Source organism: Ovis aries, chromosome 26 (genome assembly GCF_016772045.2).
Source record: "Ovis aries strain OAR_USU_Benz2616 breed Rambouillet chromosome 26, ARS-UI_Ramb_v3.0, whole genome shotgun sequence".
Lineage (NCBI taxonomy): Eukaryota > Metazoa > Chordata > Mammalia > Artiodactyla > Bovidae > Ovis > Ovis aries.
The window spans coordinates 33,572,878-33,586,514 of NC_056079.1; the positions used below are offsets into that span (position 1 = coordinate 33,572,878).

Here is a 13,637-nt window from a genome sequence, read left to right on the forward strand (position 1 = left end):
GTTGCTTCCTGACCTGCATACAGATTTCTCAGGAGGCAGGTAAGGTTGTCTGTTATTACTGTTTCTTTAAGAATTTTCCACAGTTTGTTATGATCCACAAGTCAAAGGCTTTGGCATGGTCAATAAAGAACTAGATGTTTTTTGGGAACTCTCTTGCTTTTCCTATGATCCAGTGGATGTTGGTAATTTGATCTCTGGTTCTTCTGCCTTTCCTAAATTCAGCTTGTACATCTTAAAGTTGTCAATTCACGTACTGTTGAAGCCTAGCTTGAAGGATTTTGAGCATTACCTTGCTAGCATGTGAAATGAGAAGAATTTTACAGTAGTTGGAACATTCGTTAGTATTGCCCTCCTTTGGGATTGGAATGAAAATTGACCTTTTCCAAACCTGTGGCCACTGCTGAGTTGTCCACATTTGCTGGCATATTGAATACAGCACTTTAAAAGCATCATCTTTTAGGATTTGAAATAGCTCAGGTGGAATTCCATCACCTCCACTAGCTTTGTTTGTAGTAATGCTTCTTAATGCCTACTTGACTTCACGCTCCTGGATGTCTGGCTCTAGGTGAGTGAACACACCATCATGGTTGTCCAGTTTACTATGACCTTTTTTGTATAGTTCTTCTATGTATTCTTGCTATTTCTTCATAATTTCTTCTGCTTCTGTTAGTTCCTTGCTGTTTCTGTCCTTTATTGCGTGGATCTTTGCATGAGATGTTTCTTTCATATCTTTCAATGTTCTTGAAGAGATCTTTGGTCTTTCCCATTCTACTGTTTTCCTCTATTTCTTTGCATTGTTCCCTTAAGAAGCCTTTCTTTTCTCTCCTTGTTATTCTCTGGAAGTCTACATTCAGTTGAGTATATCTCTCCTTTTCTTCTTTGTTTTTGCTTCTTTTCTTTTCTCAGCTATTTGTAGGGCCTCCTCAGACAACCACTTTGACTTCTTGCATTTCTTTCTCTTGGGGTTGTTTTTTGTCGCTGCCTCCTATTCAGTGTTATGAACCTCCATCCACAGTTCTTCGGGCATTCTATCTACCAGACCTAATCCCTTGAATCTGTTTTATCACCTCCACTGTATAATCATAATGGATTTGATTTAGGTCATGCCTGAGTGGCCTAGTAGGTTTCCCTTCTTTCTTCAATTTCAGCCTAAATTTTGCACTAAGGAGGTCATGATCCAAGCCACAATCAGCTCCAGGTCTTGTTTTTCCTGATTGTATAGAGCTTCTCCTCTTTGGCTGCAAAGAATATAATTAATCCAATTTTGGTACTGACCATTTAGTGATGTTCATGTGTAGACTTGTCTCATCTTGTAGGAAGAGGATGTTTGCTGTGACCAGTGTGTTGGCCTTTTCCGGGCTTTGTTTTGTACTCCAAGGCCAAAACTTGCCTGTTACTGAAGGTATCTCTTGATTCCTCTTTTTGCATTCCAGTCTGCTATAATGAAAGGATATCTTTTTTTTTTTTTTTTTTGCTGTTAGTTCCAGACTTCTTGTACATCTTCATAGAACTGTTCAACTTCCTTTGGCATTATTGGCTGGACATAGACTTGTATTGCTGTGAAGTTCAGTGTTTTTCCTAGGAAACAAACAGATCATTCTGTTGTTTTTGAGATTGCACTCAAGTACTGCATTTCAGACTCTTTTGTTGACCATGAGGGCTCCTCTGTTTCTTCTAAGGGATTTTTGCCCACAATAGTAGATATAATGATCATCTCAATGAAATTTGCACTTTCCCATCTGCTTTAGTTCACTGATTTCTAAAGTGTTGATGTGTACTCTTGTCATTTCCTGCTTGACCATATCCAATTTACCTTGATTCATGGACCTAATATTCCATGTTCCCATGCGATATTGCTGTTTATAGCATCAGGGTTTACTTTCACGCCCAGACACATTCATAACTGACCATCACGCCCACTTTGACCCAGTCTCTTCATTCTTTCTACAGCTATTTCTCTGTTCTTCTGCAGGAGCACTCTTAAGTCTAGTTTTCTAGTTATTTATTGTGTGTGTACTCAGTCAATTGTATCCAGCACTTTTGCAACCCACAGACTCCTCCGTCCATGGGTTAGTATTCCAGATAAGAATACTGGAGTGGGTCTCCATTTCCTCCCTCAGGAGAGCTTCCCCACTTAGAGATAGAGTCTGCATCTCCTGTGTCTTCTGCCTTGGCAGGTGGATTTTTTTTTTTTTTTTTTTTTTTTTTTACCATTGAGCCACCTGGGAAGATTGCAGGACAGTAAGTTTGGACTATTATCAAGAGTATAAATAATTACATTGCCATTAAAAGTGAAGAAACAGTGAAAGTTTTATTTTTGAATTTGAGGAGACGTGTGGAACCAGCTACTAGTTTAAAATGTTTCATTTCAGTTTATAAAAGCATATAGCTAATGAAGTGAAGATTAGAAATGCATCAAGGCTATGGTTTTTCCATTAGTCATGTATGCGTGTGAGAGTTGGACTGTGAAGAAACCTGAGTGCCGAAGAATTGATGCCCTTGAACTGTGGTGTTGGAGAAGACTCTTGAGAGTCCCTTGGATTGCGAGGAGATCCAACCAGTCCATTCTAAAGGAGATCAGCCTGGGTGTTCTTTGGAAGGAATGATGCTAAAGCTGAAACTCCAGTACTTTGGCCACCTCATGCAAAGAGTTGACTCATTGGAAAAGACTCTGATGCTGGGAGAGATTGGGGACAGGAGGAGAAGGGGACGACAGAGGATGAGATGGCCGGATGGCCTCACCGACTCGATGGATGTGAGTTTGAGTGAACTCCGGGAGTTGGTGATGGACAGGGAAGCCTGGCGTGCTGCAATTCATGGGGTCGCAATGAGTCGGACATGACTGAGTGACTGAACTGAACTGAACTGAACTGAAAGAAAAAGCTTTCTCATTTATCATCAGAAAAGCATAACCACAATTAATTTTTCTCATTTAATTTATCCCTGAATAATTAATTTTTACTTCCCTGGATCTTGAGTTAGCAGTTTACTTTTGTATGGCATTTTATTTTTGGATATAATGGATTCCAGTAAATCCTGATTCAGCCATATGATATATCTAATTCACACCATAGTGAAATAGTCTAATCAGTGTCAGCATAAGTTCCATATCCTATACCTGTGAGTCTAATTCTTAAATTCAAATAGTTTAGAATACCTTATAGGATCCTTTCTACATGTCAGTGAAGATTTAGTTTCTATTCTGTATCTGAAAGTACAAACTACCAGTTGATCAAAAGCTTATAAAGTTTGAATGGTTAATTTATTAGAGTCACCAATAGTATTAAAATGGAGAAAAACAAAATCTTTTATTGGAGTGCAGGGGTGTGATAAAAAAACCAATACAATATTGTAAAGTAAAAAAATAATAAAATAAAATTAATATAATAGTATTAATATAAATTAATATAATAATAATAAAATAAAATTTAAAAAAACAAGGAAAAAGAGTTTGATCAAAGTTTCTTTTGAGGATAAGAGAATATTATGGAGAGAAATGAACTTGATTTTCTATGAGCTTTCAATTCATTCTTGTAACATTTACAATATATGCTGAGACCAATAGTTTTGCTTATATTAATAACATTTAAAATTAACCTAGGGAAGGCTGGCTGAATTTCTTTGACAGTTCATCCTATGCACCTCTTTTTTAAAAATTTATTTTTTATTGAAGGATAATTGCTTTACAGAATTGTGCTGTTTTCTGTCAAACCTCAATATGAATCAGCCATAGGTATAAATATATATCTTCCCTTATGAACCTTCCTCCCCATCCCACCCCTCTCCGTTGATACAGAGCCCCTGTTTGAGTTTCATGAGCAATACAGCAAATTCCCATTGGCTATCTGTTTTACATATGGTAATGTAAGATTCCATGTTACTCTTTCTGTACATCTCACCCTCTCCTTCCCTCTTCCCATGTCCATAAGTCTATTCTCTATGTCTGTTTCTTCATTGTTGCCCTGTAAATAAATTCTTCAGTACCATTTTCCTAGATTCCACATATATGTGTTAGAATATGGTATTTATTTTTCTCTTTCTGACTCACTTCACTCTGTATAATAGGTTCTAGGTTCATCCACCACCTCATTAGAACTGACTCAAATGTGTTCCTTTTTATGGCTGAGTAATATTCCATTGTATATATATACCACAACTTCTTTATCCATTCATCTGTTGATGGACATCTAGGTTGCTTCCATATTCTGGCTGGTTGTAAATAGTGCTGCAAAGAACAATGGGATACATGTGTCTCTTTCAATTTTGGTTTCCTCAGGGTATATACCTAGGAGTGGGATTGTTGGGTCATATGGCGATTTTATTCCTAGTTTTTTTAAGGAATCTCCATACTGTCATCCTATGCAGCTCCTACATTGCTATTTAACTGAGAAGTAATGGAAACTATCATAAATTAGGAGTTTGGAGTTAAGATATACACTGCTGCTGCTAAGTCGCTTCAGCCATGTCCGACTCTATGTGACCCCATAGACGGCAGCTCACCAGGCTCCGTCATCTCTGGGATTCTCCAGGCAAGAACATTGGAGTGGGTTGCCATTTCCTTCTCCAATGCATGAAAGTGAAAAGTGAAAGTGAAGTCACTGAATCGTGTCCAACTCTCAGCAACCCCATGGACTGCCGACCACCAGGCTCCTCCTTCCATGGGATTTTCCAGGCAAGAGTACTGGAGTTGGGTGCCACTGCGTTCTCCAAAGATATACACTACTATGTATAAAATAGGTATATGACAACATCTACTGTATAGCACAGGGGTCTATATTCAGTGTGTTGCAATAACATATAATAGAAAAGAATCTGAAGAAGAATCATCATTGTGTGTGTGCTCAATCTTATTCGACTCTTTGTGTCCCCATAGACTGCATCCCACCAGGCTCCTCTGTTCATGGGATTTTCCAGGCAAGAATACTGAAGTGGGTTGTCATTTCCTATACCGGAGGAAAAAGAATATATATATATACACATCTGAATTACTTTGTTATACACCTGAAGCTAAGGCAACATTGTAAATTAGCTATACTTAAATTTTAAAATGAATTAAAAAGTAAAGATATAAAATTCTTCTCAATTGCAGTTAGGAACAATAGTTTTTGTTGTTTTGTAAAAAGCCCTTACAGTGTGATGCATTTTCATTAAAAATTTAATATCTTCCAAAAATGAATAAATTATGGAGAATATCAAACAAATTTAATTATTTTTAGCATTCTTTTGTTTATGAGATAAGAGGTCAAATCCGTTACTTTCTGTTTGCAATCTCAGAAATTTAAAAATAGTTTTAGGTATTAAAAAAATGACCCCCAATTTTTTTTGACTTTAGACTCAGAACTGGTAAGATAAAAATCACCACAGTTGCCCAAGGTGGTATGGTCACTTAATTAAAAAGGATTATTGGTATATAGTAAAACTTGCTTAGCTCCCTGTTAACCAAAGTGACAGTGCAAGAGCTTCCATATTAATAGGTGAATGTAGTAAAATTATACAGAACTTTAGCTCTTTCAAAAATATGGAGAAGTTTTAAAAATAACCATTTACATGATACAAAGCCAGAAAATTATTTTGGTGAACTACTGAATCTCTCTCATCTAGGTGAATTATAGAAAGTAAAGAAAAGCTTTGTACTACCTCTATTCCTAGAAAATTCCATGGATGGAGGAGCCTGGTGGGCTCCAGTCCATGGGATCACAAAGAGTTGGACACGACTGAGTGACTTCACGATGACGATGACCTCTATTAAGAGCAAATTAAATACTTCACAACCAACTTCTAGGTATACAATTCTTAAAAATCCAAATTATAATTTTACATCAATACAGTATTCAGTTCAGTTCAGTTCAGTCACTCAGTCGTGTCCAAGTCTTTGTGACCCCATGAACCGCAGCACGCCAGGCCTCCCTGTCTATCACCAGCTGCCAGAGTCTACTCAAACCCATGTCCATTGAGTTGGTGATGCCATCCAACCATCTCATTCTCTGTAAGGCTCTACATTATTCACAGGCACATTCTAAAATTATCTTATGATTGATCCCACCAAAACTGAACAGTTATTACTAAAATTTTTCAGACTCATTATTTTTTTAATTACAGATACTATAAACAAAATAAAGGTTACTTTGCACAAAATATAATATTCTGTATTCATTTAAACCTTGACTTTGACTGTCTTCTTTTATATTCTGAAATAATCAGATATAACATCAGGATAAAGCTAGTTTGTCTTTTGAAAAGCAATTACACAACCCATTACCCTGAGATGGTTGTCTTCTGCCATTATTGCTACTAATATGTCCCAACTGTATAATTATAATTTTAACGCAGTTAAGGTATTTCAGAAAGAAATGAGAGGTAGATAATTAATTACTACCTCTCATACAGAAGCTAGTTAGCAGCCTAAAAACTTATACACACATTATATGGTTCCTTAAAGTCACACTCATTTTCTTTTTAAAGTGGCAAAAATGAACAATTTACACAACCCAAAGGTATAGCCATTCTATAATATGTAAAACAAGCAAAGTTGTATGTGTATGCACATGTATATACACATGTATATGCATATATGCAAACATTCACATATATTTATATATTCACAAATATTCAAATATTTATATATTCACAAATATATATATACATGTATATATCATGGGTGGGCTTCCCCGGTAGCTCAGCTGGTAAAGAATTCGCCTGCAATGCAGGAGACCCCGATTTGATTCCTGGGTCGGGAAGATCCCCTGGAGGAGGGATAGGCTGCCCACTCCAGTATTCATTGGCTTCCCTGGTGGCTAAGATGGTAAAAAAATCTGCCTGCAATGCAGGAGACCTGGGTTTGATCCTTGGGATGGGAAGGTCCCCTGGAGGAGGGCATGGCAATGCACTCCAGTATTCTTGCCTGGAGAATCCCCATGGACAGAGGAGCTTGGAGGGCTACAGTCCATGGGATCACAAAGCGTCAGATGGGACTGAGCAACTAAGCACAGCACAGCATATATCATGGGCAGACTTACTGACCGGTTAAGAATCAGAAATGATATCAAAACAACTCAAAACAAAACTGAGAAGGAAAAGAAAACTCAAGAGAAATGGAGAGTGAGCCAAAGTAAATCTTTGATGCCACTTGTAAATTACCCTACAAGGCATGTGCATATAAGAAAATACATGTCCATACTTAAATAGCTTAAAGGGAACTTTTGTTGGGCAAAGAAATTTGAGTATGGCAAATATGTCCACTTAGGTACTTCATTTGGGGCTTGAAGACTTTCAGAAATGTAAAAACATAGCTTTTATACAAATATAAATTTGAGCGCCCATCAAACACAGTAATGAAGGAACAAAGTGTGAAAGCTAGTTCAAAGAGTGTTTAAAGGACTACATATCTAGAGCCATTAGGCAAAAGAATGTTGAAATACAACTGCTAGGTTTAAAGTAAAATCTGCTAATGTCCTATAGAGCAGTAAAACCATAATTTGGGGGTTATCTTTTCAGTCAGACAAAACTCATTTATATATTTGCCAGACAAAATCTGTTATCATGTAACTTAACAAAATCTAGGCTCTTCTCAGTAGTGACTAGCAAGTTATGGAAAATGCATTCCCTTAAATAATTAAACAATCTTTGTCTTTCCTTTAATGAATGTTCAAAAATGACATTGGGGTGAGTGTAGTTCTCCCATTGTCTCTATTTACAAATTGTGGACAATTTTCACAGGTTTATTGAGCAATATTGCACCAATATTAGTTTTTAATGATCTCCATACCTCTTTTAAACAGCAACATTACTCTTAAGTAAATTTTATACAGATCATTTTTTTATGTTGTACAATGTATAAGCAAGTGTTTTTGTAAGCACTGTAGGGAGTAATATTTAAATAGCATTTGAAGATCTCATGTAAATACTAGTTTGGATTGAGTAACATATTATTTGATCAAAATTACTGTCCTATGGATTGTTTGATCTCTGGTTCCTCTGCCTTTTCTAAAACCAGCTTGAACATCTGGAAATTCACTGTTCACGTATTGCTGAAGCCTGGCTTGGAGAATTTTGAGCATTACTTATCTAGCGTGTGAGATGAGTGTGATTGTGCAGTAGTTTGAGCATTCTTTGGCATTGCCTTTCTTTGGGATTGGAATGAAAACTGACGTTTTCCAGTCCTGTGATCACTGCTGAGTTTTCCAAATTTGTTGGCATATTGAGTGCAGCACTTTCACAGCATCATCTTCCAGTATTTGAAATAACTCAACTGGAATTCCATCACCTCAACTAGCTTTGTTGTGATGCTTTTTTAGTGATGCTTTCCAAGGCCCACTTGACTTCACATTCCAGGATGTCTGTCTCTAGGTGAGTGAACATACCATCATTATTATCTGGGTTGTGAAGATCTTTTTTGTACAGTTCTTCTGTGTATTCTTGCCATCTCTTCTTAATGTCTTATGCTTCTGTTAGGTCCATACCATTTCTGTCCTTTATTATGCCCATCTTTGCATGAAGAGTTCCCTTGGTATCTCTAATTTTCTTGAAGAGATCTCTAGTCTTTCCCATTCTGTTCTTTTCCTCTATTTCTTTGCATTGATTGCTGAAGAAGGCTTTCTTATCTCTCCTTGCTATTCTTTGGAACTCTGCATTCAGATGCTTATATCTTTCCTTTTCTCCTTTGCTTTTCACTTCTCTTCTTTTCACAGCTATTTTTAAGGCCTCCCCAGACAGCCATTTTGCTTTTTTGCATTTCTTTTCCATGGGGATGGTCTTGATCCCTGTCTCCTGTACAATGTCACGAACCTCTGTCCATAGTTCTTCAGGCACTCCATCTATCAGATCTAGACCCTTAAATCTATTTCTACTTCCGCTGTATAATCATAAGAGATTTGATTTAGGTCATACCTGAATGGTCTAGTGGTTTTTCCTACTTTCTTCAATTTAAGTCTGAATTTGGCAATAAGGAGGTCATGATCTGAGCCACAGTCAGCTCCTGGTCTTGTTTTTGTTGACTGTATTGAGCTTCTGCACCTTTGGCTGCAAAGAATATAATCAGTCTGATTTCGGTGTTGACCATCTGGTGATGTCCATGTGTAGAGTCCTCTCTTGTGTTGTTGGAAGAGGGTGTTTGCTATGACCAGTGCTTTCTCTTGGCAAAACTCTATTAGCTTTTGCCCTTCTTCATTCCGTATTCCAAGACCAAATTTGTCTGTTACTCCAGGTGTTTCTTGACTTCCTACTTTTACATTCCAGTCCTCTATAATGAAAAAGACATCTTTTTTCGGTGCTAGTTCTAAAAGGTCTTGTAGGTCTTCATAGAATCGTTTAACTTCAGCTTCTTCAGCGTTACTGGTTGGGGCATAGACTTGGATTACTGTGATATTGAATGGTTTGTCTTGGAGACAAATAGAGATCATTCTGTCATTTTTGAGATTGCATCCAAGTCCTGCATTTTGGACTCTTGTTGACCATGATGGCTACTCCATTTCTTCTAAGGGATTCCAAGGCAGAGGAACCAGAGATCAAATTGCCAATATCCGCTGGATCATGGAAAAAGCAAGAGAGTTCCAGAAAAACATCTATTTCTGCTTTATTGACTATGCCAAAGCCTTTGACTGTGTGGATCACAATCAACTGTGGAAAATTCTGAAAGAGATGGGAATACCAGACCACCTGACCTGCCTCTTGAGAAACCTATATGTAGGTCAGGAAACAACAGTTAGAATTGGACATGGAACAACCGACTGCTTCCAAATAGGAAAAAGAGTATGTCAAGGCTGTATACTGTCACCCTGCTTATTTAACTTATATGCAGAGTACATCATGAGAAGTGCTGGGCTGGAATCAAGATTGCTGGGAGAAACGTCAGATATGCAGATGACACCACCCTTTTGGCAGAAAGTGAAGAGAATCTCAAAAGCCTCTTGATGAAAGTGAAAGTGGAGAGTGAAAAAGTTGGCTTAAAGCTCAACATTCAGAAAACTAAGATTATGGCATCTGGTCCCATCACTTCATGGGAAATAGGTGGGGAATCAGTGGAAACAGTGTCAGACTTTATTTTTTTGGGCTCCAGAATCACTGCAATGGTAACTGCTGCCATGAACTTAAAAGACACTTACTCCTTGGAAGGAAAGTTATGACCAACCTAGATGGCATATTCACAAGCAGAGACATTACTTTGCCAACAAATGTCCATCTAGTCAAGGCTATGATTTTTCCAGTTGTCATGTATGGATGTGAGAGTTGGACTATGAAGAAAGCTGAGCACTGAAGAACTGATGCCCTTGAACTGTGGTGTTTGAGAACTCTTTGAGAGTCCCTTGGACTGCAAGAAGATCCAACCAGTCCATTCTGAAGGAGATTAGTCCTGGGTGTTCTTTGGAAGGAATGATGCTAAAGGTGAAATTCCAGTACTTTGGCCACCTCATGCGAAGAGTTGACTCATTGGAAAAAACCCTGATGCCTGGAGGGATTGGGAGCAAGAGGAGAAGGTGACAACAGAGGTTGAGATGGCTGGATGGCATCACCGACTCGATGGACATGAGTTTGGGTAAAGTCTGGGAGTTGTTGATGGACAGGGAGGCCTGGCGTGCTGCAATTCATGGGGTCGCAAAGAGTCAGACATGACTGAGTGACTGAACTGAACTGAACTGAACTGATGGATCGTTTTTGGAAAAACTTTCTTAAATTGTGTCGATTGTTTCTGTAGAATATATAAATTTATATTGATTTTTAACTTATTATGATCAACTCTTGATTTTTTTCTGATTGGTAGATGAATGTTTTAATTGAATAATATTAGTTCAATATTATATTCTGCTATAATACAATATGTATAGTTATCATGTATGTTGTACATAAGAATAAGCAAACAGCATTAACAATAATATAATTGTTTAGATATATAATATAATATATAATAATATATAGTTATAGATATAATAACAATAATATACTTCTATAATTATAGAATGTTTTCAGAAAGTTCTAATATTCTATAAACAATATATCCAACAGTTAATGTTCTAATTTATCTTAGAAATGATTAATTCTAAGAGCTACACTAGAAAATTAATGTACATATTTTTGAAAGAGAGTCTCTAGTCTCTAGTAAATTCAAATTTACTTTTTAAAAATTATTGTTTATTAATTTATTTTGTACTTTACAATATTGTATTGGTTTTGCCATACATCAACATGAATCCGCCTCGGGTGTACACGTGTTCCCAATCCTGATCCCCCCTCCCGCCTCTTTCCCAAAGCATCCCTCTGGGTCATCCCAGTGCACCAGCCCCAAGCATCCTGTATCCTGCATCGAACCTAGACTGGCGATTCATTTCTTATATGATATTATACATGTTTCAGTGCCATTTTCCCAAATCATCCCACCCTCTCCTAATAGTTTTTGATAATATCATAGTATCTGTCACATCTTGCTTATTTGAAAACATACAGATACCTACAAGATCTGAGGTCTCTCTCCCCTTGAAATCTAAATGACATTGGCTCCAATCTCTGTTTCTGAGTTCTGATCCCCCTCTTTCTGTCTCCTCTGTTGTTATTATGATCAAAAAGCAAAACTCAGCCAAAAACAAAAATCTTTGGTAAAGTATTGATTTTATTGAAAAATTTTGAGTAATTGGAAAAGGTCACATAATTTAACGCCATAAATTAGGGCAATATAAATGTACACATTAAACATTCCTTTTCTTAGAAGGCCATTTAGCCATCTCTCTCATGAGAGTCTCTCATCATTGTATTACCTCATGTAATTTCCTGTTATCCTTGCTTTTCTCCTCATTTCTTTCCCCACATGCAATAGTAACGTGCCTCATTTGCTCCTCATACACGTGATTTTATTATCTCAACCTCCCATGTGATATTTCTCAACCCTAACTGCTCCTGGTAATCATCTAAACTCTGCCCACAGATATCTTGATATAATGGTGTCGGGTACAGCCCAGGCCTGGATATTTTTTAAATGCTCCTCACATATGCTCCTCACATAACCAAATTATTTTTCTGGATATTTTTCTTTCTAAGAGGACTGCTGGTGCTAGATGGCAAGAAAATAAAATTTTCAACTTCTTACATGACTATACTTTTACAGTATGAAGGCACATAGTTTATTTCATATTTATTTCAATGCTGTCACAATTATAACTTTATGTTTTGAGTTTTTATGCCAATTCTTGGTAATATGAAACCTTGAATTTTTTCTCATGTATTATCTATATGCGCAGTCTAATTTGTTGGTTTGACTGAATTTGTTTTTCAATTTCTTTGCTTTGTTTTAGTATTGTTTGAACTTTTCCTGTATAGAGGTTAGATTCCAAATAAATACTACACAATGCAGTAACGATGTTGATTGTAATTCAAAAGGAGTAAGTAATTTCAGTTTTCATTTTAAGTAACATGCTTTGAACAATTCAGTCACCAGTCTGGAGATTTAAAGAAATCTTCTGAGTAATTTTTTATTATCTTCATGCTACTTGGTGTGATTTAACAGTCTATAACTTACAGCTTCAATCTTACTTTCTTGAGAAATCTTGCCAAACTGTTTAATATTAGAGAAGATGTAGAAACATTTAAGATGATTCTGGACATATAAAATGATTGGTAAATATGTGGGCTGGATATGCTGTAGGTACTGTGTTTACCATTTAACCAAAATGATCTTATTTTAACAGAGAAAGGCAGGAACTGGTAAATGAGGTCATTAGAAGTGTCTTGTTCATTAATTTAGTGTCCAGACTTTTCTGTGAAGTTAGGAAGTAAATGATAATTAGTGGCATGTTATTGTTGATTGATAATATCTTGGTCTGGTTATGGGGCAAATTGAAATAATTTTTAAAAATGATTTGGCAAGAGAAGCCAGATATACTTTCTACAGTATAGGAAATTTTCAAGGTAAAATTTGTGACAATTTGTTGAATTTGTCTATTTAAGTTAAATTCTCTGTTCAATAATTATAGAATATTCATTGGTCTCTATGGAAAACCAACTTTGTACATAAAAATTGTTCTATTTTCTAATTATTCTAGGTATGTAACAATTTAAATCATTGCCATTGTTTGAAAGGGTTTGGGCCTCCTAACTGCAAGCCCCTCCTAGGAGGGTTTGGAAGTGTCGATGATGGACACCAGCACAAAGCTGGTTAGTGTCTTTAAAACTTTGTTAATCTAAGGTAATATGTAAGAAAATGAAATTTAGGTTCCAAGCCACATTGCAAAGCAACTCATGTCAACAAATATGAGTTTTATTTTACTTATAAAATTTTAAAAAACTAAGACAGTTTTAAGTTTGTATTCCTGTATCAATGTTGATATTGTTTACTAACAAAAATTGTACCTAGTAGTAAGAAATTTGAAAAGTAGAAATTACAGTGTACCTAATTTGACCAGTTAACTTTGATTGTTCACTTTGGATTGTCTCACATATGCTTGGTTTAAAATGATGTTAAGTCATCATCATCGTCTTTCAGGCCACTCCTTTCTTTTGCATTGTAGGGGTTCCGACCTAAAGTTTAAAATTTTACCTTGAGAATATCCCCACACCTAGGGTTCCTGAGGATTGTTTTGAGATCAAGTAGGTCTGGATGAGACTGGGAACAACTGGACAATAGTCCTGATTTCAGAAGAGGATGTCTTTCCCCC

The 13,637-nt window shown here is 36.6% G+C and overlaps 1 protein-coding gene across 1 annotated transcript in view; it reads left to right on the forward strand.

Annotated features, from left to right (window-relative positions):
- Nucleotides 1-13,142, forward strand: part of LOC101119791 (disintegrin and metalloproteinase domain-containing protein 5-like) — a 73,624-nt gene extending 60,482 nt beyond the window's left edge. Inside the window, exons 16-17 of the mRNA XM_060406941.1 lie at nucleotides 12,279-12,365; nucleotides 13,026-13,142. Coding sequence (XP_060262924.1) covers nucleotides 12,279-12,365; nucleotides 13,026-13,142 — 204 coding nt within the window. The remainder of the gene's footprint in view (nucleotides 1-12,278; nucleotides 12,366-13,025) is intronic.
- The last annotated feature ends 495 nt before the right edge of the window (nucleotides 13,143-13,637 follow it).